This window comes from Lemur catta, chromosome 2, assembly GCF_020740605.2.
Source record: "Lemur catta isolate mLemCat1 chromosome 2, mLemCat1.pri, whole genome shotgun sequence".
NCBI lineage: Eukaryota > Metazoa > Chordata > Mammalia > Primates > Lemuridae > Lemur > Lemur catta.
In genome coordinates, this window is record NC_059129.1 from 104,164,881 (window position 1) to 104,191,852 (window position 26,972).

At 40.9% G+C, this 26,972-nt stretch overlaps 1 protein-coding gene across 3 annotated transcripts in view; it reads right to left on the minus strand.

The window, feature by feature from the left end:
* Nucleotides 1–26,972, minus strand: part of LAMA4 (laminin subunit alpha 4) — a 132,887-nt gene that overhangs the window by 51,261 nt on the left and 54,654 nt on the right. For 2 of the 3 annotated variants that reach the window (XM_045544209.1, XM_045544207.1), the window contains exons 7-13: nucleotides 24,975–25,070; nucleotides 23,487–23,638; nucleotides 21,263–21,373; nucleotides 14,279–14,390; nucleotides 11,334–11,501; nucleotides 8,357–8,550; nucleotides 2,607–2,723 (exon numbers count right to left, since the gene is read on the minus strand). In XM_045544209.1, coding sequence (XP_045400165.1) covers nucleotides 2,607–2,723; nucleotides 8,357–8,550; nucleotides 11,334–11,501; nucleotides 14,279–14,390; nucleotides 21,263–21,373; nucleotides 23,487–23,638; nucleotides 24,975–25,070 — 950 coding nt within the window. The remainder of the gene's footprint in view (nucleotides 1–2,606; nucleotides 2,724–8,356; nucleotides 8,551–11,333; nucleotides 11,502–14,278; nucleotides 14,391–21,262; nucleotides 21,374–23,486; nucleotides 23,639–24,974; nucleotides 25,071–26,972) is intronic. The other variant, XM_045544208.1, reaches the window with a different exon arrangement.

Below are 26,972 nucleotides of genomic sequence, written 5' to 3' on the forward strand. Positions count from 1 at the left end.
TGTGGTAGAAGTAATGTAATCCCATCATGTGTTTAAAAGATTATTCTGCTAATGCATAGAGAACGAGTCTCAAAGCACAAGAGTTGGGCAAATGGATCAGTCAGGAGGCTCCTGGGGCAGTGCACACTGGAGATGAGGCCACTGGACTAATGGGTGGCAGTAGAGACGAGGGAAGTGGTCGGGATTCATCTTGGGGATGAGGAAAAAGGGGCAATTGAGACTGACTCTGGGGTTTTGATTTCAGCAATTGGGTAATGCCATTTACTGAGGTGAGGCAGACTGGGGGAAAGTGCAGGGTTTTATTCAGAACACGTTAAGTTTGATATGTCTATTACATGGTAAATGAAATTATTGTTACACATCACAGTGAGTTCTGACTTGAAAATGTCACATAAGAATTTGTGTAATTTTTTTTTCCTTTTCTTCACATAAGTTTGTGGATATAGGAGTTTGGAACTCTGTGGAAGTGTCAGAGCTGGAGGTATACATTGTGGAATAGCCAGTGGATAATTGTTCTTTAAAGCCAGGGGATTCAATGAGATCAACTAAGGAGAGAGTATAAGTAGAAAACAGGGCCCAGGACTGAGCACAGAGCCACTCATTAACCAGAGCAGGGATCAACATGGCCCAGGGCCAAGTACAGCTCAAAGCTTGTTTTGATACAGCCCTGAGCTAAGAACATTTTTTATATTTTTGAAGGGTTGTAAAAAAAAAAAAAACAAATGGAAAAGAAGAATAAGAGACTGTGGTTGTACGTGGCATGCAGAATCTAAAACACTTACCATGGAGAGGATGTGCAGAGGGGAAGTTAGCGAAGGAGGCTGGGTGGAGTGAGAGAGGGAGAGAAGCAGGTGACAGAAGCCAGGATGAGAGTGCCCCAAGGGCTAAAGAAGGAGGACGGCTAAGGGAGCTGTGTGGAGGCTGAGAAAGCCCAGGAGAGACAGGGTTCTCTCTCTGTGCAGTTTTGGTTGCACGGGGGTTGGGGGTCGCTAGTGACCTGGACAGGGACAGTCTCAGAGGAGGGGGATGGAATACTATTCAGAATGGGCCGAGGACAGCAGAGAGCTGGGGCTGGGGATGGACACAGTAACTGTAATGACTCGAGACATTCTGTGTGAAGCTGAGCAGAGTCACGGGGCAGACGTTAGAGAGGATTTAAGTTTTTAAACAAAATTTTTTAAAAAGCGTCTTTTTCTCATTTGATTATTAAAAGATAGGAGATATTAGAGCTTGTTTTTATGTCAACAATGATTCAGTAGAGTAAAAATTGGTTGCTGCAAAAGAAAGAGGGCACAGTTTCAGTGGAGAAATCCTGTAGCTCTGTTTTCAAGGTGAGGAAGAAAGGGATTCCGAGCCCAGGTGGAGGGATCGGGCAGGAGAAGGCCACTTGTAACAGGAGGGGAGGTAGAGGAGTGGACGCAGAGGCAGGTGGGTTGGTAGATTTGAGGATGAGGAAGGATGAGGCGAACTCTCTTCTTTTTGTTTCTAATTTTTCAGTGAAGCATGAAGCAAGTCACCAGCCAGAACTGATGGAAGGGTAAGGGGGTTCCCAGCAGTCGCATTCAGCTGCTTTGGTACAGCCATGATGTCAGGGATATCTGGGTTACTGGGGCTACAGAGTTAGCATTCTCAGGTGAGTACAACAGGGGAACAGGTACTTGTGAAAGTGAAGGGTGTTTTCAAAGAATGATTATATGGATAGTTTTAGCTGCTCAAGGAGAGAAAAGAGGATAGGAGAGGGCTAGGGTAAATGAGGCAGAGGAGGTTTCATGTGGCCAGAGAATGGTTGGAGTGGGCATTCTAGAGTAAGTGAGATAGGACGGTGCACAGGGAAGGAGGTGCTTGAAGCGGGATTTGGGAGGAGGTAGTGCTATTGACAACAAGATCTGGGTATGGCCACGGGAGGGATAACAGAGGTGGACTGGAGGAAAGGCTGGCTGGAGAGGAGAAGTTCAAGGGGCTGGAGGTCAGAGAGTTGGGGGGCTCATCCATATAGATTTTGATGTCACCAAGGACAGTGATGGAGGTTGAGATGGAAAGGAAGACGGGAAGCTTGGTGCCTAAATAGTCACAGAATGAGACAGTGATCAGATGACCTTAAAGTAATAACCTTGACAAGTAATAAAAATGAGCTAAGAGTGATTTCATGATGGTTTGCTTCACTGCATCTTATTGGGAAACTTCTCCTTTTAAAAAGATGTGGCTTTTATTGATTTTGAATGCCAGATTTATTAAACACACAGCTTTATGAGTACAGAGTGACTAAGATGGATCTAGATCAGCGTTTTCTATAGAATCTTCTGTGATGATATCTGTGTTGTTGAATATAGTAGCTGCTAGCCGTATGTGGCCACTGAGGACTTGAAATGTGGCTAAAGCGACTCAAAATACATTTTTAAATTTATTTAATTTTAAGTAATTTAAGTTTAAATAGTCATGTGGCTAGTGGCCACCGTACCGTGCAAAAAACTGAAAAACTCAGTCACCTGATTTCATTTTTATAACACCTGATCATCACTGGATATATTTAAATTGAATTTGTTCTTCTGTGAGACTATTCAAACCTGCTAGAAATATGAACCTGAACAAGTCACGAGGGTCCTTACCTTTATTATACCGTCAAGTTCCGAAATCGTCAGACGAGGCATTGCCAGGGAGTCCGCAGATGCACGCAGAGAAGTGTTCACCGCTTCCATTTGTTCCCGCACTCTCTCATGCTGTTTCTGCAGGAGGGAAGAGCAAGGGCGAGAGAAAGAGAGTGTGTCTTTGGGGACAGCATCAGGGGGAGCAGGAACTGTCAACTTGCTGTCTTTGGACTCAGACAAATTTGGGTTCATATCCCAGCTCCATCTTTGCTATGAGCCTTTGGGTAATGCTGCCGGTCTGGTGCTCGGCTTTTCATTTATAATATGGAGATAATATTAAAATAAGTACCTGGGGAGAATCAAAGCACTTAGTTAGGACTACTCCTTATAACATCAGCATCTCAAAGAGAGCACTTTAGAGAGGTCGTTTGACTCTTTTTTCCATTATGTAAAGGGGGCTATGGAGACAGGATTGAACATAGGCTCTATATTTGCAGTAATTGGAAAATGAATTAAATAAAAACATTTTCATGCGCCAACTTTGGCCCTGGCACAAATAGCCCATCTGGACAGGAATAGAATATACAAAGAATAATATTAATGTCCTTTTGAAAATTAAAAATGGCCTTATTATCAAAGCATAAAATCATGATCTTGCTTCATACCACTCTGAGCTGTTGATGTTAGATGCTCAAACTTTTTGAGGAAGGAAATTGCCCATGGATTAATAAATATTTTTTGTGAATTCTTTAATTTTTACCTTCACTTTTGGGTTCTTGAGACAGGGATGCTGTGATTCTGAAGAAATATTATGGGGCTTCAAATGAGTTCAGAGTTTGAAAGTAACAGAATGAAATGTTAGGAGGGAAAAGTAAAAGCCATTTCACAATTTGAGTAAAAAATGAGCTAAAATTCCTTTAGAAATAGTAATTTAAGTTAGAGTTGAAATGTATGTTATTGTGTAATTTAGGATATCATAGAAATAATTATAGAAACCTAGATATAGAAGGAAATATTTTTAAAACTTTCTAAGTTCTTCTTAATGGCCTTTCTTACTCGCTGCATTCCTTCTCAGTTTAGCAGAAAGGAAGAATGAAACACATCTTCTCCAAATACATTGCTACCAGGGTAGATGTAGGTCTACAGACAGAAAAGAATCACATTTGAACATCCCTTTAATGCAAGAACATAAAAAAAATCAATTTCCAGGCCGGGCGCGGTGGCTCACGCCTGTAATCCTAGCACTCTGGGAGGCCGAGGCGGGCGGATTGTTTGAGCTCAGGAGTTCAAGACCAGCCTGAGCAAGAGCGAGACCCTGTCTCTACTAAAAATAGAAAGAAATTATCTGGCCAACTAAAATATATATAGAAAATTTAGCCGGGCAAGGTGGTGCATGCCTGTAGTCCCAGCTACTCGGGAGGCTGAGGCAGTAGGATCGCTTAAGCCCAGGAGTTTGAGGTTGCTGTGAGCTAGGCTGATGCCAAGGCACTCACTCTAGCCCGGGCAACAAAGCAACACTCTGTCTCAAAAAAAAAAAAAAAAAAAATCAACTTTCTCTCAATATCCATCAAGCCTAATGCACTGTGTCTAGAACCAATGATTTTTATTTCTATAAGGAAAGGTATTTATAAAGCTCTGCCTAAAAGCAAGACTGTAAAATATGTGTATTAAAGTATGTAAAGGAAGGGAGATTAAAAAAAGTTGGTACTATTTAGCTCTCACAGAAATGTTTTCCTTTTACAGGGTCTGAGCTATAACCCCTTCTGTGAGCTCTCGCATCTGGGTTGCTGTCAGAGAACAATGCTGACACCTTCAAGTCAGAGTCAAACTTCAAAGCTGTGTCCATACAGCACTGTGGGATAAGCTTATCTGCAGTCAATGGAAAATGATATGCCTCAAGTTAATGGGTTTCTCCCACTTATATACTGCATTAGAGATGAATTAAATTAGCTTTGAAACAAAGAAATGATGTTCTCACAGGAATGTGGTCAACTTGAATAAAAGAAAATTTTGAAACTAATAATTATGAAAATGACATAATTAGCACTATTCAGCAATGTCTCAGTATCTATAATATATGCAAAAACTAAAACAATTTCCTGATTTTTTTTAAAAAAGGATAGGAACAGTGCTAGGAAGGCAGAGTTGGATCATGAGAACCCCCAAATGGTGCTTTTCGAAAGAGTATTTTACCTACTTATAACATACAGAATCTTATGTTCGTGTGATAAACATTTTTTATCATTCTGTTACTTTTTGGAGTTAGGAGTAAGATGATAAAATAAATAATGTAATTATTAGTTGTTTGGCTACTGTTTGCACACATCAAAGTGATTAACCTATGTGGGTATTTTTTTGGCTTTGTATAAAGACTGAAATTTTGGTGTTATTCTTTGCTAGCCCACGCTGTAGGTCTAATAGTGAAATTCAAACTTAAAACACTTCAGTTTGCTTTCTAAAACACAGAGTCAAGTTCCAATAAAGTCAGACTCATCAAATCAATTTGTTGTAGGAAAGACTACTAAATAAATAAAAGGTTGGGTTTTAAATTTTTTTGGAAGGAATTAAAGTTTCATGACATTTAAATATGCAAAAGTATACAAAAGAATAATAGTAGTGTTTAGTAATTTAGAGGTCTAAGTTAATGTGAAATAAATAAGAGTGTTTGTAATTAAGAATAACCAGTATGCACAAATCATTTCTGTATTACTTGAGAGTGCTCTATGCATTTGTCTGTTCATGAACAAATGTAACAAATGCAAGATATTATGTTTGGTGCTATAAAGATATAATTTGTGCAAGGCAGGAGTGCTGCCCTTTTGATGCTTACAGACTAGTGGGGATAGACTAGATGCATACCATAACACACACACACACATACACACACACACGATACACAACTATGCATTCAGCAATTTAAAATGCCTCCTAGACTGGAAGGTAGAAGAATATATGCTAAGTGTGATGAAGGCTGGTGATCATTCAAGGGGTACAACTGACGGCTGCACCAGTGTAGAGGGCGGGACTCTTTCTGGTGCTCAGGGTTCTTAACCTGGGGTTTGTCAACTTTGTACTTATGAATAAGTGCACATTTTTCTCATGGCAGGGGTGTGTGTGTGTGTGTGTTCATTCTCCAGTTTTCATTGAATCCTCAAAAGGATCTAAGACTGCAGCAATGTAAGAAGCACTGGATTCAAATGAGTAGGTGAGGCACTCCACGGAGGGAGACATTTAACCTAGCTTAAAGGCTAGGCAGAATTAAGCATAGGTGAGAGAGATGAGCAAAGGACACACTAACAGCAAAGGAAAGAGGAAGTGCTTGGTCTCCAGTGGATGGGAAGCAGGTTTTGCAGGGAAGTCAAGAAATATCACTGGAACAGTGTGTGAGCTCACACCATGGATGTCTGGGCAATTTACCTTTCTTAAGTAGGAAGCCACAGAAGCCTTTTAATGAAGGTTGATTATATAGTTTCTGTACAATTAGACAGACACCTTGGAATCAATCTAGCAGTAATCTGAAGAAGAGGGAGGCCAGGAGCCTAGGCAGGAGGCAGACCAAATGTCCCCAAGTGAGGTACAAAGGGCTGGAGTAATCACTGCTTACAGACTGCCAGGGAGGAGGGGCTGACTTAGAGCCTGGGACTTGGGAGAAGAGACCCCTGGACAGGAATGGGAAAATTAGGAAGGGAAATTGGAGGGAGAAGAGTTGATTTTTAGCAGGTAATAGCAGGGCACAGCTACGTGGCTATTCCTGCAGACAGACACTAGTATGAAAGTGGTGCTGTGGGCTTGGTTATGAATAAGGATGCAGACATGCAAATCCCTCTCAAGGACCGAAGCAGTGAGATTGGTGAAATCACTGAGGGAGGAGATGAGGGCAAAGGGGTGCAACTGTGGCTAATGCCAGCGCTGAAGGGCAGGAAGAGGAAGGAGAACCGAGACTGAGCAGGGCTTTAAAATGCCTCCATGCTATGCTCTTCCTCTTCCTGAAATATTGCTCATGCTGTCCATTTGTACTTAAGTAGAAGAGTTTGTTTAGCAAAGCTAAAATGAGGCCTACCATCTGTCTGAATCACTAAAATGCCAAATTCCTGGTATCCACATGCATGAGGTTTTTAAAAAATTGTGCATAAGAAGCATTTAATGAAAAGCTATTTTGGCAATCATTCACTTTTAGAACTGAAGTCCGTTCATACAGGCAGCACTTTCCACTGCTTGTTACATTTACAAAGTCCAATGTGTCCTGACAGACACACTGACATTGACGAGCCACTAGCAAATCAGCTGGTTTGTGCCTATGCAGATACTTTGATTCTCAGTTCACTGATTGTGTCTTACCCTTCCTCATCACAGACTTTACAAAGGACCTTTGACAACAAGATCCATTCCCAAAAATAAATTAATAGAGAACTGATCATGTTAATACACAATATGAAGTGTTGCATGTGTTCTCTAGCACAGATGTATGAAGAAGACAAAGCACTTTGCTGATATTAACAACTTAGAATATAAAATGAGAACCACATACAGTTTACCATTACTAGTAGCAATAGATCTCGCTTTTTTTCTCAGTAATAAACCTTACTTTCTGTGACTAAGGAGACAGCTGTGGTCTGCTGGGGTCTCCTGCATGCCACTGTTTGCCTTTGTCCTACCAGGATTGGTTTGGCGTGGCAGGTCCACTTCTCACTCCAGGGCTCTCAGTACTGAACATGCTTCTGGGTCTGCATCTGATTGCGGTGTTGTTTTCTCTTACTTAAAGGCTCTAAGTCCTCCCTTGGGAATAGAAAGTGGTATTCCCCAGGCTAGGGTTATGGGCTTGAACCTCTCAGGATAAGAAGAATCACTTATTACTCAGCATTGAAAATAGATCTTCAATAAACTTGGGCACAATCTGACAAAACTACAGGATCCTCAAATTGGAAAGTCCTTCAGGTTTTCATTAAATCAACACATTTACTGAGCTGTTACTTTGTGCCAGGCATTGTGCTAAATGTTTGAGAATTAAAAGATGAAGAAGACAATATTCCCTGACCTTTTGGATCCCTGAGTTTACTCATAGTTGCATCCTATTTGTTCAAAATTTTTTCACCTTAATCTTTGTAAATATGTAGAAACATGCACGTGTCGTTCTGTCGGAAGGGGACCCCTCTCCGTGGAGGTTGTTGTGAGCACATGCATCACTTGGAGCGGACATGTGACCACTACTGGTTCTCAGCCCTCTGGGTGTGGGCATGCACGGATTCTGGCCCCACAGGATGACTGCCTTTGCAAGCCATGGCCGTGTCTGGGAATTTTCTTTGCCTTTTTGTATTTGCATAGCCTTGGCTTAGTCTCCCTATCTCTGCAGCTGCTGACCAGCCAGGCTGGGAGATTTGCTTATAGTGCTTTCCAAACATACCATGTGTAATATGTCTTTCCAAAAATTACACATGCCCAGAACACATGGTTCTGGGCTCCTTTGGTGTTTTAGCGCTCTCAGTGCACATTGCTCACCCACCTGCAAGGGCAACCCATCCACACACACAGACACAAGCATGAGAACAACTGCATTCTTAGCAAACCAAGAGCTGAACAATTATCATACTTTCAAGTTGATTTTAGGGATACGCACTTATATTAGTAATTTAGAGCAGCAAAAAATATACCAATATTTAAAAAATATGAATATTTAAATACACCAATATTTTAAAAAATTGACATCATCTGCCCCTTCTTGGTGGAAATTCACTTTGTGCCTGAAATGCATTTACGGTTAGTGCCCTCGGTACCTCGTAGTCCCGCTGCCTGGCTGCCGTGGCCCTGTTCATGTCTTCAGCATCCGTGACACGGTCAAGGGCCTGGTCAAGCGACTCCTGGAGGTCTGACAACTTAGCGTTGTAGTCGTCCAGCTGCTCCAGGACGACAGGGAACAGAGAGCGAGTGTCATTGTACAGCCGCTGCCAGCTCTCAGCCTGGCTCAGCACTGGGAAGAAACGGAGACAGAGCTCAGTGTGCGCCTCTCCCGCCTCTCCCCGTTCCTCCCGCATTCAGCAAACTTGCAAAATCCTCAGGCCATGCCTTCTTTACCAATTGAGACTGAAACTGTTGTTCACAAAAATAGCCCCACGTTTGACATTTGAAGTAAAAAACGCTATTTTGTAGGCTTTGGCAGCCCTTGAATAGCAGTCAGTTAGGAGAAAGGTTTGATTAGTTTTCCTGTAGAGATTATGTTTTATGTGCAGACCATGTCATTATACTCTGCGGATCATAACCTAGGTTACTAATAATTTTACCATGTAAAGGGGACCGAGATCTACTACAGTATTTACTATTAAAAAATAATCAAAATTATCTTGTCAATAGTAAGGCAGAAAGATGTTCATTACCACTCATTTTCTGTATTTTCTCCAGGCAACCATTTTTTAGCTAGCTTTTTTAGGGGAGACCAAAACCATGATCTTGGGTGGAATAAAAATTAAATGGCAGTGATATGAGATGCTTAAACTCTGTATACGTCCTTTATTCTCTGCTCTAAGGCATGTGAGTTGACTATGTGCCTTAATTCTGCTTTTCTTCAGGGAATATTAGTCTATCAGGGAATATTGAGGTTTTGTATTTTCTTTCTTCACCGTGAGCAGAAGACACAAGTTCAAGGCTGAGTAAAGAAAAGGGTTGAAAATGCATTCACTAGGTGGCAGGAGGCTAAGTGGGAGACGTACCTGGTCGCGTTTCCCCAGGGCAGTCTTGTTAAAGTCCACAGTGGGCGAGGACCTTGGGAGCACCTGGCAGTGACGTCGGAGCCCCAGCTTCCCTGAGTGTCGTCCTCACCCAGACCCAGAATTGGGGCCTGAGGTTTTTCTTTGGGTGTTATTGTTTCTAAGACTTTATACATTTGCTACCATAATAAACCTTTATGTCGGCCGGGCGCGGTGGCTCATGCCTGTAATCCTAGCACTCTGGGAGGCCGAGGCAGGCGAATCGCTCAAGGTCAGGAGTTCGAGACCAGCCTGAGCAAGAGTGAGACACCGTCTCTACTAAAAATAGAAACAAATTATCTGGACAACTAAGAATATATACAGAAAAAATTAGCTGGGCATGGTGGCGCATGCCTGTAGTCCCAGCTAACTGGGAGGCTGAGGCAGGAGGATTGCTTGAGCCCAGGAGTTTGAGGTTGCAGTGAGCAGGGCTGATGCCACGGCACTCTAGCCCAGGCAACAGAGCAAGACTCTGTCTCAAAAAAACAAAACAAAACAAAAAAAACCCTTTATGTCAATAATGTTCTTCCTACATGCTATCCACAATAATTGTTAGCAAAAGTCGATAGTGACAATTGTAGGAAAAGGACCTAGTGTCCTTTAGCCCTTTTTGTGCCATTGGTCCCTTTGCAGTCTAGTGAAGCTTTCAGACCCTTCTTACAATATGTTTTAAAATGCATACAATATAACATATAGGACTCAAAGGAGACCAATATGTTTAAAAAACCAAACTGGTAACAACAGGTATTATCTATTTCAAAGTAGTGAGAAGAGAGGACTTGAACAGTTCCCAACACATAGAAATGATAAATACTCAAATGATGCACACCTCAAATACCCTGACTTGATCATTGCGTATTCTATGTATGTAACAAAATACCACATATACCCCATAAATTTGTAAAATATTACATACCAATAAATAAATTTTTTTAATTTAAAATACTGAATTGGTAGTATAATATATATGCTTCTTTATTAAAGCAATAAGTAACAAGATCCAGAGGTGAATCTAGTAACCACCATAATTTTAAGTTATTGATGAATTAATTTAAACAGTGTTGTGAGATATCATCAACAGCTAAACTGTGATGTGTGAATCCACAATTTCTTTTGTTGATTGTATAAATTAGAATGAATGCAAATTCCTTGCATCTCTTCCCATCAAGAGTGAAGTTTATTTCCCCTGCCCTTGAATCTGGGCTGATCTTGACCAAGAGAATGGATGTGACATTGTTGAGTTCCAAACCTAAGTCTCAAGGGACCTTGTGCTTTCCATCCCTGCCCTCTCAGAAGGCTGCCGCCATGTGAACAAGCCTGGGCTCACCTCCTTGAGGTGTGACCCTGCATGGAGGGAGAGGCCCAGCATCCCCGGCCAGCCCAGACACAGGAGTAAGCTCAGCCATAGTACATGGAGCAGAGATGAGCATCCAGTTTGAGTCCAGCCCAAATTGCCAACTCATGATATTATGAGCAAATAAATGGTCATTGTTTGAAATGAGTATGTTTGGGGTGGATTGTTATTTAGTAACTGGTAACTGATACAGTGACCAAGACATAGATTCAATACACTACTGTGGTTTGGTGCCTACATTCCTCATTAAAGGAAATGTTAAATTTCCATGGATGGTTAAAAGCTATTAAAAGTCATTCATGAATGTTGCTGGGCTGGTGGCATTTCTGCCTTCTCAATAAAATTTCTCTTAATGTAGTTCTGGGAATTGGTTCCCCTTAGCATTTCTTCTCCTGTCTTACATGTTTTCACCAAGTGCTGTAGATTCCTTATGAGATCTCAGCTGTTTCTCAAGGACTCAAAGTTGGGCCTGAATCTAAAAATCATAAAGTCAATTGTCCTGAATGATTCACCGAGGCCATGTCTAAATTCTACATAGCTCTGAATATTGGGAACTGGTTGCTTTGACTAAATGTTGCTCTGCAGCTTGGTGTCCTCTTCTGGACCTACAAAGAGAGCAGACGTGTGTTGGGTCAGGTACCAGGTGAGTACACCTACGTTCATGGGCCTCATCTGCCTCCTCATCCACAAGCTCCCGCTGGTTGAGGAACGGCTGCCGGCGTCTAATCTCCTCTAGCATCTTCTGGGCCAACACCAGTTTCTCAGAGATTTCCTCGGGGCTAAGTTCCAGCTCCTCTCCATAATAGAGCATCTTGTTGTTGATCTCTGAAAGGAAGAACATGGTAAAACAAGGCAGCAGGGAGAGATGACCTGGCATGAAAACACAGGGGAGTGAGGGCTGGTGGGCAAAGGCCGGCGCTGACCCTGAAATAGAAAGGGAGGCTCATTCGGAGGGCCTGCTGTGCTGGTGTTCATGCTGTGAGCGCTGGTGTCCACGAGGAGTTCATCACATATTCCAAGGAGGAGAAAAACCCGAGGCAACCACTCTTCTCTGCTTCCCATGCGGTGTCTTCAGAATGGGAATCGGCTACTACAAAGCCTGCACTGCTTTCATCTTCATCTGGTTTCCACAGTGATTCCAGAATGTTAATATTTAACATTAAGTATTGTGCCTTAATATTTAAGGCACACAAATCTAGGGTCTTTGATCAACACTTTTATAAAATATTTGGAGAAAATAGTCAGAGATATCTCCTGTCATATGTAGAATGTGTTGGAGAATATTAATTATATTTTAGACAAAGATTTGACCAAAGCTCTAAGCCAAAATGAGAGCAAATTGTTAGTTGTCCAAATGAGTCTTTCAGATTGTTTTACAGACTAGATACAAAACAGGGGTTTGTTATAGTAGGATGAGAGCTCTTGCTCACTAATATTTGTTTCCTGGCAGATGCTGTTTGACTTCTGCGTTATGACTACTTGTCGAGATGGGCCACCCTACTTACAGGTGGAGAATTTTACACTGGAGGGACTGCTGAAGCTCAAAGGGATTAGGCGACCTGTCTAAATGGTAGCAGAGCTGGGATGATTCTCTAACTCCCTCATGCCTACTACATATGATCAGAAGAAAAGTGTGTAATTGTCACCTTGTCCTATGGCAGCTCTGGGAGGAAGCATTTTATCTTCCTGGCATAAATGAAATTGTGTGTCTGTATTTTACTATGGTCTATGTGGTTGCTCAGACAAGATGGGTAAACAAACACCAGTATCCCATAAATCATACCAGGATAAAATGTTGTATTTTATATGGATAATAGCTTGAAGGTCACCAGCAGTTACTTTAGAGATGGTTGGGCATAAGAAATAACACACAACTGGTGTTGTATAGCACTACGGAATTTTGAAGGAAGGGAGATAAATGGGGGAAGAAGTTTTTAATGCTATAAATATTGCTGAAAGAGTTATAGGAATATTAAGATATGTTTAAATAACAACTATGAGGAAATTAAACATTCATTTTTCAAGCAGAGTCTGAAATATTAACTCCTGAAATAAACGAAATAAAGATTTTTTCCCTTAACTTTAGTGCTTGCAATGCTGAATTCTTTGACATTTTGATGCAAATATTATATTTACAATTTTGGCCTATTTTATTTTAAGCCACATGCGGTATAGACTAGAAAAAGCAAATAAAGACAATAGACAATAACATTTTTGTCTTTGGTCTTTGGAGACTGTTCGTACATTATTTTAGAAAGGTAAAAACTGATGGAAGTTATTGTTGCCATTTATATTTCTTTTGTATTTTTTCATCCTTTCTTGTGCTTAAATGGTCAAATAAGAGGATTAACATCCATTCCAAATGAAACATCTTGGAATCAAAATTTGGGTTACAACAGCAAAGGTGAATTATCTTCTCTGAATGGCTTACTAGGGTCCTGGCATTAGTTGCTGCCTCAAAGGACATTTATTTCTTAATGGAATGAGGTCATCTAATCTTCCAGGTTCAATCTTACTTTTTGAACAAATCAATAGTAACTCTAAAATGCTATAGGAAAAGAACATTTTATCAGTAAATACAAAAGCATGAGATATGGGAGGGGATGTGAGGATGAGAGTGAGGAGTGTTTACAATGCATGCCATTTATTTTTATTGTTTATTTAGGCACCAAAGGAAATGTGGCAAATGACTAATCTTGGCTTTATATACCCCTTTGCCTGGGATATGCCCTGATGCCTCAATATAAAGCTATGAATCTCCCATGGTGGGTCCCTTTACTGCCATTGTGCCCTGAGATGCACCTGGTGTTGTCATCCAGGCCTTAACATATAGTACAATAAAAACTACAGAAACGTGGATACTGGACCTTAGCAGACTCTAACTCATGGAAATTCTCTTTATCTTAGAACAAATGAAGTCTCCCGATTTCTACTGGCAAATTGCAGGCCAGCTTTTAGTGCACTATTAAGATAGTCTTCAAGATGCAAACTGAACTTATCCGAAGTTAGGGCACAAATAAGTAAGCCTCCACAAGGGAAGGTACAATCTGTCACAGTGCTTTAGGGCACAGACATCTCCCATAGCATCTTCCCCACTTTTCTTCTGATCTGGGGACCCCAGAATGTTGCCTGCCTGGCCTTTGGGAAAGAGCATCATAGAAACAGCTTGTGAGGATTCGGATTAGCTGACAGTCTGTTGCTATGCTAAAGGCAACGTTTTCTCTGCAAATAACTGAGAAAAATCTGTGACTCTTACTCAACTCTGGCACTTTAGAAACATCATAGCATATGATCGCCTCTGCTGCAAAGGTATTCTGTCATTCCTCTTCTGTGACATGCTTAGAAAGGGAATGATTTTATACACTGATTCTGGAACACCAGGAGATAGTAGGGATGAGTGCTCAGAAACCCCAGATAAACAAACATGAAATGAAGACTTTGTATAAGTTTAAACCTATATACTCTAACAGCAAGTTCCTGGCATTGTAAATACTAACATATTTAGCATATAGTAAATACTAACAGTGGCCATTGTTTTCACTATTGCTAATAACACAAGTGTTTCCTTGACATTAAGCAGAACCAGAAGAGAATACAGTTACCTTGGATTTTATCCCTCATCTCATGGGCTTTCTCCACAAGCTGAGTTGCGTGGTTAATGGAGTCCATGCTTTCCCTCTGAACCAGGTGCCCCTTTCTTGAGGCTTGACTTTCCTACAAATAATCCATACAAACACTAGATTAAGTTTGTGAGAAAGGAACGTTGTTGTATATGTGTGTGTGGGGGTGGGTGGGCATAACGTATTCCATAAACATAAATGTTCCTGGCATGTGAAGGTTCTATAACATATAAAATGGTCCCAGAAATCATGCACAAAGGCTGATGTGATGTCCAGTTTTAGAATCACAGAATGCTATAAAATAAGATGCTATCTTGTGTCACCAGTCACTGTTCAATCTGAACCAACTGCCTTTCATACATAGTTTATCCTTTGAATTTTTACTGTATCTTGAGATGCTGAACTAGGGACTTGTCCGTGTCTGCTGATCATTTTGACACTGTGCTGACAAAAGAGCTTAAAGATTCAAAGAGAAAACTGTGGAGAAAATAGGCAGACCTTGAAATGCACCATGCTCCCAGTGGCTCCTGGGTGGTCCAACCACTGCTGAATTGCCACAGAGATTTAAAGGATTATGCTCACTGGGCTAAATGCTGTTTTCAGTGCTTCATTCCAAAGTCCCATCAACACCGATAGCACTTGTGTACAAATAACTGCTCCAGCAGATTTGGCTCAGCAGTGAATGGAGCTCTTCTCCAAGAAGCTGACTCCATTCTCTCAACTTGGGAGCTTCTGCTTTCAGCACTGTCGAATAGTAGTTGTCGAAATTCAAGCCCAACTCAGATGTGGCTTCTGAAGAAAGGGTGTGTTGGGGCGTACATCCATGTGTATGTTCCTATGTGTGTCGCCAAGGACAGAAGCTGATCCAAGAGCACAGAATGGTTCAAGGCCAGGAAACTGCCCTGTATGCACAGCATGGGGAATGTACTGCCTTTGGGATTAGAAACACTGATTCATGAGTTGTACGTAAAGAGGAGGAGGAGTTCTTCCGTCTGGCATTTGGTAAATGTCCGCTTGCCTTGTCTGGTGCTTCTTCGGCTCTGCTCTGTAACAAAGTGCTGCAGTATCTGAATCAGCTGCAGGCTGACCTGCCCCACAGAGCACTGACAGAACCATCATACAGAGTCTCCCCAGTGTAGGGACTTGGCTGTTTCAAATGTCTCTCATCCAGTACTGTACCCCGAGGATTATGCCATGATTTTACCTGGAATATTTTTACACTTCTCAAGTATAACCTGAGCAAGTGGCCTTCTAAGCTGGTCAAGGAAGAGAATGTAAAAATGTATCATAGCAAACACGTGCCTCGAGGCTTTTTATCAGGCAAGTCACTCATCCCCTCCATACAAAGAAGTGCCACCAGATTCATGAAGCTCCCTGTGGAGCGGCGATGTAGCCATCAGTCCCTTCACAAACTGTGGGCTCTTTGAGTGGACATTGCTTCAGAGTCCTTGTGTTCCTTCCTCCAACTCCAGTCCTCCTCTTGGCTTGTTCTAATGCTTCCCAGGGAAACAGTATTATGGTCATATAAAATTAGATGATTCAGAAAATAAAATAAATCTTATTCTTGATGTCATTCCTCCTTGCTTTCAAAAAATATAGACATAAACATGGAAAACATTTAAAATTTTTTAACAAGTTGATCTTTGATCCAGTTTACATTGAGTTATATTTGCAAAGAATAACACTCATAGCTTTGACTTTGGCTTCATCCTTCAAGGAAAATCTCTATTGTTATTTCTGTGTCATTAAACTTATTTTTTAGATGGAAACTTTGAATTGAAGTGATTAAAGACAGCTGGAGAATGTCATACCTATAAGAAAATCTCTTCTTTCTGAAAAACACCAGAGGGCGCTGATATATAGATGGATGATAGCTAGAAAGATAGATGCTAGAGGATAGACAGAGATAGGTATTGATATACTATATATAGGACTCAAGCAGTGGCAAAAGGGAACAGCCATTACTTTAAATTATAAAATTACTGAATAGAATATATAATTATGCCTTATTTGAATGTTTTATTTTTTTCTGTAAATTTGTTTGTGGAAGGAAAATGATACGAGTGCATGGTAAAACAAGTGTGTCTTGCTTTAAGAAAAGCTGAAATTAAAAAATTACCTTGCAGTTCTAAACCAGTTGGTGGTTTACATTACAAATGGATTAATCATTTACTTACCTCTCCAGTAAATTCTCCTTGTATATATTTTATATAAAAAGCAGCAAGAATTTTTTATAGTATAGTACATAAAGGGTAGTATACCTAGAATATTAATTCTAAAAAATCATTGAGATTAAGTGAGGATGATAATCAATATATAGGGTGATCATATATTTTATTGTTTAATCTGGGACACTTTTTGTGAGTGAAAGGGAGAACTTTTAGTAGTTACTTTGGAACACAAACATAAATAGGGGAAGTCATGGACAAACTAATAATTGGAATATCGGGATGCTATTTCAGAATTTGTTACAGTAATATCCACTTCCATTGGTTTACCTACCTCCTAAATATTAATGACTTCCAAATACCTTTCCAGCTCTGAGCTATCCTCTGAACTGCAGACCCAATTCTATAACTGCCCTCTGGCGTTCACTCTTAACATGTCCAGAATAATCCATGCTGTATTTTCAGTCTTAGTCATCCATTTCTCCAAGACTCAGCTTCCTTCCTCACTGCTCCTCACCTCCAGGTGGTCACCAAGTCTTTTTGATTCCACTTGCTGTTCTGGCCTCTCTTCCTCTTCTCTACTGCCACAGTCTCAGTTCATCCCTGTTCTCTGTGAATTCTTTTCAAATGAAGGCAAGATAGCAATCAACTACTCTCTTGTCTAGACAACTGTGGCAGTCTCCTGACTGCCCTGTCCTTGGAGTCTTTTTCTTTTTTGAGAGAAGTGTATTAATTTGCCAGTGAATGAGGAGGCTGGCAGACTCCTATCTTAAAGTACCAGCATCATGCTTCTGCGCAGACGTACAGAGTTTTTAAAGGTTCTGATTAATCCCACCTTAGGTTAAGACAATCTTATGACCTCCGTCTGGACAATTCAGAGTCTTCACTCTCCAGTCTTTTATCCATACTGCAGAGAAATGTTTTTGAAATGCAAATCTGATCAGCTCATTATTCTGGGTAAAGACTTCAGTGACTTCCAAAGTCCACAGGATAAAGCCCACATATTCCTGAGCATGGTGGGCGAAGTTCTTCATGATTTGGCCTCTAATAATGTCTTCATAATTATGTCCTGCTCTTTGCCTTACAATTAATCTTCTGCAAGATCAAGGCCACAGTACTAGTCCCAAGAACATAGCTATTGCTTCATATCTCTCTGCTCTTGTAGTACTTATCCTTTGCTTGGAAGCACTTGAGAAAACTCCTAGTCCTTCTCAATATAGAGAAGGGTCAGTACTCACCTTCTCTGAGAAGCCTTCACTAACGTACCCCTGCTGAAACAGTTCGTGATTTCTTCCTTAGAGTTACCCGTTAGCCTGTACCATGCCTCTCTTATTAAATGCTATGTCATAATTAGGTTTTTACATATCTATTTCCCTACTAGACTGTGAGCATCTTGAGAGCAGAGCCTTAATATATTCATTTCAGTACCCTTAGCATAATAACTGTTATATACCAGGTGTTTAGCAATTCTTTTGAAATAGAAACATATACAGCCATCCCTCAATACCCCTGGGGAATTGATTCCAGAACCCTCCTTCCCTCTTGGATCCCAAAATCTGTGAATGCTCAAGTCTCTTATATAAAATGGGGTAGTATTTGCACTATACCTATGCACATCCTCCCATATATTTTAAATCATCTCTAAATTACCTATAATACCCAGTACAATGCCTACATATCACTTCATTCACATGGATTCAACACAGTACTCAGCATGCAGCAAATTCGAGTTTTGCTTTTTGGAACTTTGTGGAATTTTTTTCTGAATATTTTTGATCCATGGTTGGTTGAATCCATGGATGTGGAACTCAGGAATACAGAGGGCCGACTATACTTATTTTCATAGTGCCTTTTTGTCAGGACTAGAGATGAGGCTCAGATGCTTTTGCTGCTTGGAGATAACCTACTTCCCTTTCAGTCCTAAAGATCTTTTTGCACAAGTGAATATGCAGGGAGCTTTTGCTGTGGTTGAAGGAGTAGAGAGGAGGGCAGGGATGGAAGAGGTGGAAAAGTGGAGGGGATGGTGCAGCACCTCTTGTCCCACGCTTGGAGACTGGGCCTTGTGACTCCAGGCTCTCCAGTGGACCTTTAAGACCAGATAGCAAGTGGCAGCATTGAGATTGGGAGAGGGCCACATCTCCATCTCTGCTTGTAGCCTAGGACCACTCTGACCTTGAGCATTATGGCTCTTGGAACACAGGAGAATGGAATCTGGGCATGATCTTTGGTATTTTCGTTACAGATATGATCAGCAGTGGCAAGAGTGAGGCCCTCTGAGCACCAGCTGTTTGTGAACACAGATGTGTGGGAATTCTTTAGGGGCTTCCTAGAAGTGGGTAGTGGGAAAGGGTGGCAGGACATCCCAAACAGGGGCTGGAGGACTTGGATATGGAGGTTGGGACAAAACTAGTAACTATGTGAATTTAACTTGTGAGATTTAGGTCACATGAGATCCATGTGGCAGGTAATTTGCAAACAAGTTCAAGAGGCAACATTACTCTTATATTTATCACTGTGGGAACACACAATGAAATCCTTCACTCTACTTAAAGTCAAATATTAGCAACTTTCTTGATAGAAGGCTTTCTAAGGCAAAGTTTTCCTTAAATCTTTCTAAGAGTCAACCATGGACTTTTCTAGACCAATGGCTTGAAGGACACTTAAGAAATCGTTAAGACCAGCTCTGGGCATTTGTTTTGAAGTGTTTCAGCAGGTTTCTGCACCACCAGGACTATAGTCAGAAGAACAATATCTTCAATAAAAATTGATGGAAACAGCCCAGTGAAAGTTCCTAGCAGCTTTATCATCAACCTTCCACTTTGGTGGCCTGTTCTGGTTGCCTAAGAGCCTTTTCTACTGTGATGTCACTATCAAGTATGGGTTATTTCCTCCCTATTATTAAAAGCCTGCGTTTAGTTTACATTAGAAGTGGGAAAATTGTACAACAAAAGGACTTATAACTCTGTCTGAGGAGCTAATCTTGGTGAAAACATTTCCTCCAACGTTTTCTTGAAAATTCTTTCCTCAAGAAAGAATTAAGACATTTTTAGCAAGTTCCAGCCATATCTGATACCAAAATGAAGTAACAATGAGTTTTCACAAAGATTTCTTCCTTGGCATTTCCTTTGAAACTTGCTCTTCAAATGCTAGTGGTTGGATTAATATGCATCATTGCACCGGAACGAGGCCACAATTTTCATATGCATTTTAAAGTAGATGACTCTTTTCAAGGGTACAAGTAATTTACATTTTTAGAAGCATACTTTCTTAAAAGTTTAGTAGATACAAGGTCAAAAGAGAATATCAGAGTAATTTTAACCTTTATTTTTGTAGAGCATGAGAATTATTTTGAAAAGAACTTTGATAGTTTATAATGTCAAACACCTGTGTCCTAAAGCAGCCATTCCAAAGTACTGTGGCCAGCACTGGTGGAGCATCATTAGGGAAAAAAAAAGTGTTAAACATTTTAATAAGTTAAATATGGTGCCTTGTGACTTAGTTTGTAGTTTTTTGATTCATATGGAGGATGGATGGATATTTTTCCATTGGGCTGTTGGGGAGTGTATTGAATAGTCTCACATTGACTCTGCTCATGTTTTAATTTTTTTCTTGTTAATTTGTGACAGATTTTACAAATCATATTTCCCTCAATATTTTTCTTTGTCTAGTCAGCATTTTTTTTTGTTTATTTGGTTGTTTTACTGGGTATTTGAAATTTTATCTCGTCAACTTTATTATCTCTTTTTTATTGTAATTCTCCATACGGTATTTAAGCATACTGTTACTCTCTTTCAAGGTTTAACAATTATTTAGTTATGTTTTCTTATGAATTTGAGATTTATATTCTTTACTCTGCCTGGAATTTATTTTAGTCTATGGTGTAAAATGAGGGTTGGAAGTAATTTTTTCCTGCCAAAGAGCAAAATTGCCTTCTCAGAACAATTCTTTTTCCTTTTATTTATCATTTAACGCTGTGGTCCCCAAGCCCTGGCCACAGACTGGTTAGGAACCAGGCCTGTTAGGAACCGGGCTGCACAGCAGGAGGTGAGCAGCGAGTGAGCAAAGCTTCATCTGTATTTACAGCTGCTCGCCATCACTCACATCACCCCACAAACTCTGGCTCCTGTCAGATCAGCAGGGGCATTAGATTCTCACAGGAGTGCGAACCCTACTGTAAACTGCACATGCGAGGGATCTAGGTTGCGCACTCCTTATGAGAATGTAATGCTAGCCCTGGGGAGCGGCTGCAAATACAGATTATCATTAGCAGAGAGGTTTGACTGCACAATAAATGTGACGCGCTTGAATCATTCCAAAACCACGGCCCTCCCGCCCCCCTCTCCCTGGGTCTGCGGAATAATTGTCTTTCATGAAACCAGTCCTTGGTGCCAAAAAGGTTGGGGACTGCTGACTTAATACATCCTTTAGCAAACATTTAAATTTTATATTCTATATAATAAGGTTTATTTCTGGATGCTCTATAGCTCTTAGATGTAAAATGCTAAGCAAACAGCTGAATGACTATCCTAATTGAAAATATATCAACCATATTGACCAGCAGCAAATACACAGAAAGTTCCCCATAAACATAGTTTTCCAAGAAACCCAGTAAACATGGAAGAGATGGTGGAGACCAGGTTAACTTTCTCCACAGGTCTGGCTTTGATTTATTTTAAGGCACATGGGTCACTGCATTTTTTCTGGGTTGTGTTAAGCCTTGGTCGTTTGTGACTAGCCAGGCTCACATCAGCTAAATCCTTTCTTTGAAGACTGTCCCAGAAACTGAATACATACATACCTTTTCAGCTAATTCCTCTGCGTCAGACAGAAGGCTTTTCATCGTGTTCTCAGCATTGTTGATTTGTATCCTTCTTAGGACATACTGGTTTTCTCTTTCTGACAATTTTGTCTGTGGAAAAATGTGTTTTGAAAATAATCAGTTGATGTGTACACTAGATTATTATAATACAAGTATACATAAAACTCAGTGTAAGATGACTCAGAGTAAAGTGTGAGCCCCTCTTCTCAAAATAGTGGGGTCCAGAGGCCGGTACCGGCTGGTGTGAGGGGTGGGATCCACAGAGGGGGCTGCCATTCTGGGAGCTCCACTCACCGGGCTAGGGACGCGGGCCTGGCGCTGGGCTGGCCGTGGGGAGAGAGCACTTTTTCTAATTTGTACAAAGGCACAAAGGCTGGTGGTGGCCCTGGGTGTCTGAGCTTTAAAATTTCAACTTGGTCAGACCTTGGAAGTACTGATCAACCCACCAGGATCAATGTAAATAAGGTTTAGAAATTCACTTTCTTCTTTTTAGTGTAAAAAGAGAAAGTCTCTGTATTTCAGATCAGTTGCTTCCTCCTTTTGCATTTTTGAGGAGTTTGGTCTAAATGTAACTTTACTCAGATTACTTTGGAGTATGCCCTTCAACCTTGGTACTGACCTCCTGTCAGCTATAACGATTTCTATCTTGAGATTGTGCCTTTGAGGAAAGAGGATTTGAGTGGTATGAAGAGGCCTAAATCTGAGCGACTCCCCTGAGAATTAGTGCCCTCATGTGTCCAAATAGGTGAGTTAGGACAAGAACAATTCCTAAGTTTAGAATAGAATGCTCACTAAGATTCCATCCAGGCTAGAATTTCATAATTTTTGTTTTGGTTTACACTTTACATATTTGGCCAAATATGTAAATATTTTGCTGTGGATATCATTTGCTCTTCCAAAAAGTAATGAGTTCTTACTATGCCAGGTACTGTTCTAACTTCTCTATGTATATCAGCTCATTGAATTATTCAATAGTTCATGAAATAGATTCAATAATTATCCTCAATTCCAGATGAGGAAACCGAAGAATAAAGAGGTTAGATAACTTACCCAAGGTTACATAGCTAATAAGTGCCAGAGCTGGGCTTTGAACACAAGCAATCTGGTTTCAATGTCTATGTTCTTAATCATTATGCTAAACTGACTAATAAAGTAAAACAATGTACTGGTATTAATTCTATTGTCCTCTCAGCTAACTATAATATTATTATTTTAAAAAATATTTTTAGTTGTGATGGAAGCCTATGATTTAGGGGGAAAGAAAACTCTTAACATTTAAATATATAAGGACATTTATACAGTGTCCCTTTGTATCTGTGAGGGATTGATCCCAGGACCCCCTTTGGATACCAAAATCCATGGATGCTGAAGTCCCTGACATAAAATGATGCAGTATTTGCATATAACCTATGCACATCCTCCAGAATACTTACTAATTACTAATGGTTAGTAATTATTTATAATACTAATGCAATGTCAGTGCTATACAGTTATATTGTTTTTAATTTGTATTATTTTAATTATTATATTGTTATTTTGTATTGTTTTTTAAAAATAGTTTTCATCTGTGATTGGCTGAATCCAACAATGTGTAACCCGAGGATGCAGAACACATGGGTACATAGGGCCAACTGTGCTACTGCTTTTCACTGTTGGCTGCCTTTAACTTGTTTATTAACCGGTAAACCTATGAGGAGAAGCAAGGCGCGTGTGTATGTTTGAGTGTGGGAATGTGGGAAAATGAGAAAGAATGTGTGTGAGAAAGAAATGTGGGTGGGAAGGGGAAGAGAGAGAGAGAAAAAGAGAGAGAAGGATGCTTCCAGAGGAACCCAAAACCTTACAACTGAGGCTAAGGTAATGATAGCCTTGTGGTATATGGTAACAACTTGGACAACTAACGCATGGCTTCACCAAGGAAGTAAGAGTGTTTCTCTTCTCTCAATAGTTTTGTCGTCTGAGTCATTTCATTTTCCGTATAACCTCTTTTATAGATGGCAGCTCTTGGTTTGGACTGAAGCTCACGGTTACGATCTACTTTTCATAATTTCCTATGACACTACTTATGTTATGTATGTGAGCCCTACGGGTCTAACAATGTCATACAGCGATGAGACTCCGATTCAAAAAGGGCACAGGAGGAGTTACTGGGCCCTCCTGTGAAAGCAGAGGGAAGACACAGCCGAAGGCACGACATGCTGCGTACTTTGAGGAGGTAGATGGTGGCGTTGATGTCGTTCACAAGCCTCTGCGCGGCGGCGCCCGAGGACACGCCCAGCAGCCCGGACCTGCCGGCCTCGACGGAGAGCGCCGCGAGCCGCAGGTCGTCGGTCAGGTCCCAGACGCACTTATCGCAGCCTGGAGCGGAAACAGGAATGCCGTTTCTTCAGAATCAAAAGTCGGCCAGGAAGCATGTCGCTTTAAGTAGACCACGCATGTGTACTTCCTTGGTTAATATCATTTTTACTTCATTTCCCGAGGAGCTGTGATTCTATCCTTGTCAGGCTTTGGTATCTTGCGTGGGTGCCAGCTAGTGAGGGTGGCTGTTTGCGGGACACCCCTCCGTTCCTATTAGCAACCCGCAGTCAGCACTGGGGGCCAGCACGGCCTTCGCCTCACCCCAGGGAGGGCTCAGCTCCCCCCGGGGCCCGCCCCTGCGCGCCTCCTTAGCACAAGGAGGCCTCCGGAGCATCACTGTGCACCATGCTCTTGACCACCTTTTGCAATTTGCCTGTTCCCAATCTCATTCCCTCAGACTGTACTTTATTTTAGAGAACCGATAAAGGGAGACTGGAGTGTTAATGGTTGTTAATATGTTAATTTGTTATATGCAATTTAACATGGTCTTTCTTACAAGCTCTCTCAAGGGAATGAGTCCCCAGCCAGCACATTAGGCTGGTGGGGGAGATGCTTGGGGCCAGGCAGGCATCTTGATGTCCTTAAATTGACCTGGCCTAGGGGTCAAGGTGCCCTATTCCATCAGTGGGGAACTTCGCCAGCTTGTGCCTCACATCCTATGCCATCTTCTAAGATGTGATTCACTGGTAATATCAATCTCTCCTGCTCAGAGAGACTGAGAAACCAGATACTTTTGTTTGTCGGAGGGGATGCCTAATGTTAAAATAGTCTTTAAACCAAAGGTTTTGTTTCCAGTATAACTGTTCATGATTTGATGGACCGAGAAGAGACCATGATTTGAGGAAGGCAGCTCCATTTCGTAAAGTCTGAATATTTTATAATATTTCTGGTCCCACTTCCAATTTGGAGTGACTTGGGAAAAGCCACTTAAATCTCTTGGTATCTTAGTTTCCCCGGGTGTTATAAAGCATTGCCTGTATGTCATATTATCTGAGCACATGAAGAGACAAGATACAAAAAGCAGCAAAAAAGAGCTCTGTCATTGGGAGTTGTTTCTAACTTTGCCTTTACCCATTAGGCAAGACGCTAAATGTAAAGACTTGATAACATAAGTTTTCTAAAATAGTGCCAAGTAAATTGGCTATTCACCAATTGGAATCAAGTGGACCACCAAGTACTTTGTGCAGGGTCCATTTGGCTGAGAGGCAGACAGGGTTAAATCCAGGGGTGGGACTCAGCAATTTCTAGAAAGTGACATTGCATAGCTCTTCATAATCCCACACCTGCAGCACATTAGGGAAAGTGGGGTTAGTCAATCATGTACTGTTATTTTTACTTATGGTTGGGCAGTCCATGCCTGCAGGGGGTTCAAAACCTTCTTCCAAGCATTCTCCGGTTACGCTGTCACATGGGCCTCCCCCACAGTTGCACACTGTGGGAAACAAAAACAAGAGATCAGGGATTCATTTCTTAATGCTTAAAATATGGCAATATTGTCATGGTTTCTAGAAATGCTAACGATTCCTCAATTCTTCAATGGGGATTAATTAGATTCTTCCTTAAGACTTTGTGGAATCTATTATATAGAGATTAAGCCCCTCACCCACTTAAGCCCTAGCCCAGTGAGATTTTTCACAGCTGATCCTGGGCAAAACTGAATCTGAGTTTTTTAGGATTTCTCTCCCAACTGTTTGGTATTCTGGACATGACTGTGCAATTGCTTTATCCAAAAAAATCCTGGTATGTTTCACAAGGAACTAAATGACCATGCAGCTCATCGTTCAACTTGAAATTGAAGCCATCCCTTCATTGCAGACTCATACTCCAGTTAAATCTAACTCCAGAGTTGATCGCTGCCAGGTGTGAGGGGGGAGCAGCCCAGCGAGGGAGAGTGAGGAGGCCCACGAGCCATTCTTGGCTCCCACAGTGCATGGTCCTTGGCAAGGCAGACTCCAAACCTCCGAATGATAGCTATCAGTGGGAGGGCTAGGAATACTGTTGTGGAAAGAATTAGGAACATGTTTACATGGATTTAGAAGACCTGAGAGTCCATTATTCATCTACTGATGATTTTCAATAATGCCTTTTGGAAAAAATAAAAACAGAAAACCCAATCTTATCAGACTGTTCATTTTCCACTGAGTTTCTGTGTGGGAATTCATTTGTATTAATAATATTTAAGGAGGAATTCCTTAGCTCTCTGTGCTAGCAATAAGCTGAAATAGAATTGTGAATTTTCCCCACCTCTTAACTGTCTTTACAGAATAATCATAAAAAATCAACTTCATGGGGACACCCATTTATTACATTTCAGCTGTTTAATGTTCCACAAAATGCAGTTTTATTAAACCATTCAGCAATAAAGATCATGCTTTATTGCTTCTTATGTTAGCTTCTCTTTGAAGCGTGATCTGCATCTTTGTAGTTTAAACACAAGTTTAGTCAATGTTTGGAGAGTCAGGATGTTCACCTTTCAGGCTTTGCTTTTGTCAACACTCTTTCTGATGACTGCTTTCTTCCTCTCTGTTCTGAGCAGACACAGTGCTCCTTCCTTCCTGCCACATTCTCAGTGTCATGCCTCTGCGCACATTGCTTTTTTGCGGAACTGTTTACTTGTATTGTGACTTCTGCAGATCATACACATTCCCTTTCTGATTTTAAACTCTTCACTTCCTCAATCTTTTCAAGTGGGAATTTGTTTCGGAGAGGATTTTTTTTTATAGAAGCAGCCCACAAGAGCAAAATACCTTTCTCTCTCCCTGCCTCCCCTCAGAGTCACATAAGAGTAAGAAATACTCAATCTCAGCATTCCTGTACTCCTAGAGAAAAGCAATTTAACTTCACTTCTGAGGAGTTTCACTCTATGTAGCAAATGGATTGGAGAAGTCATGATTAAATTTGTACATTTCAGTCTATCTCACATCTAGGAATATTTCTTAAACTATTCTTGAAATATTTACTCTGACAATTTGAGGAAATTAGGGGGTAGCTTGCTAATCTATTTCACTGAAATGTCAATTTTACCAAGCATAACTGAAAGAGGAGATATAATGTCCAGAATAAGGAAACTGATTTGGACCGTGCAAGATTTCATTCGGTCCTTTGGTCAATGATAGGTAATTCACAGAGGTCTGATTTATTACTTTGATCAAAATTGGAAGGATATGATAAGAAAAACGTTCATTTGTGTTAGTGTCTCCCAGTTCACTCCACCCATGAGCTAAGTTACATTAGGAGCCTTGATAAAAATTTCTATCCCTAGTGAGTTTGGGATGTATATTCCTGAGAATGTACATTGCCCTGGAAAAGAGACAAGAAGGCACTTGCAGTATTT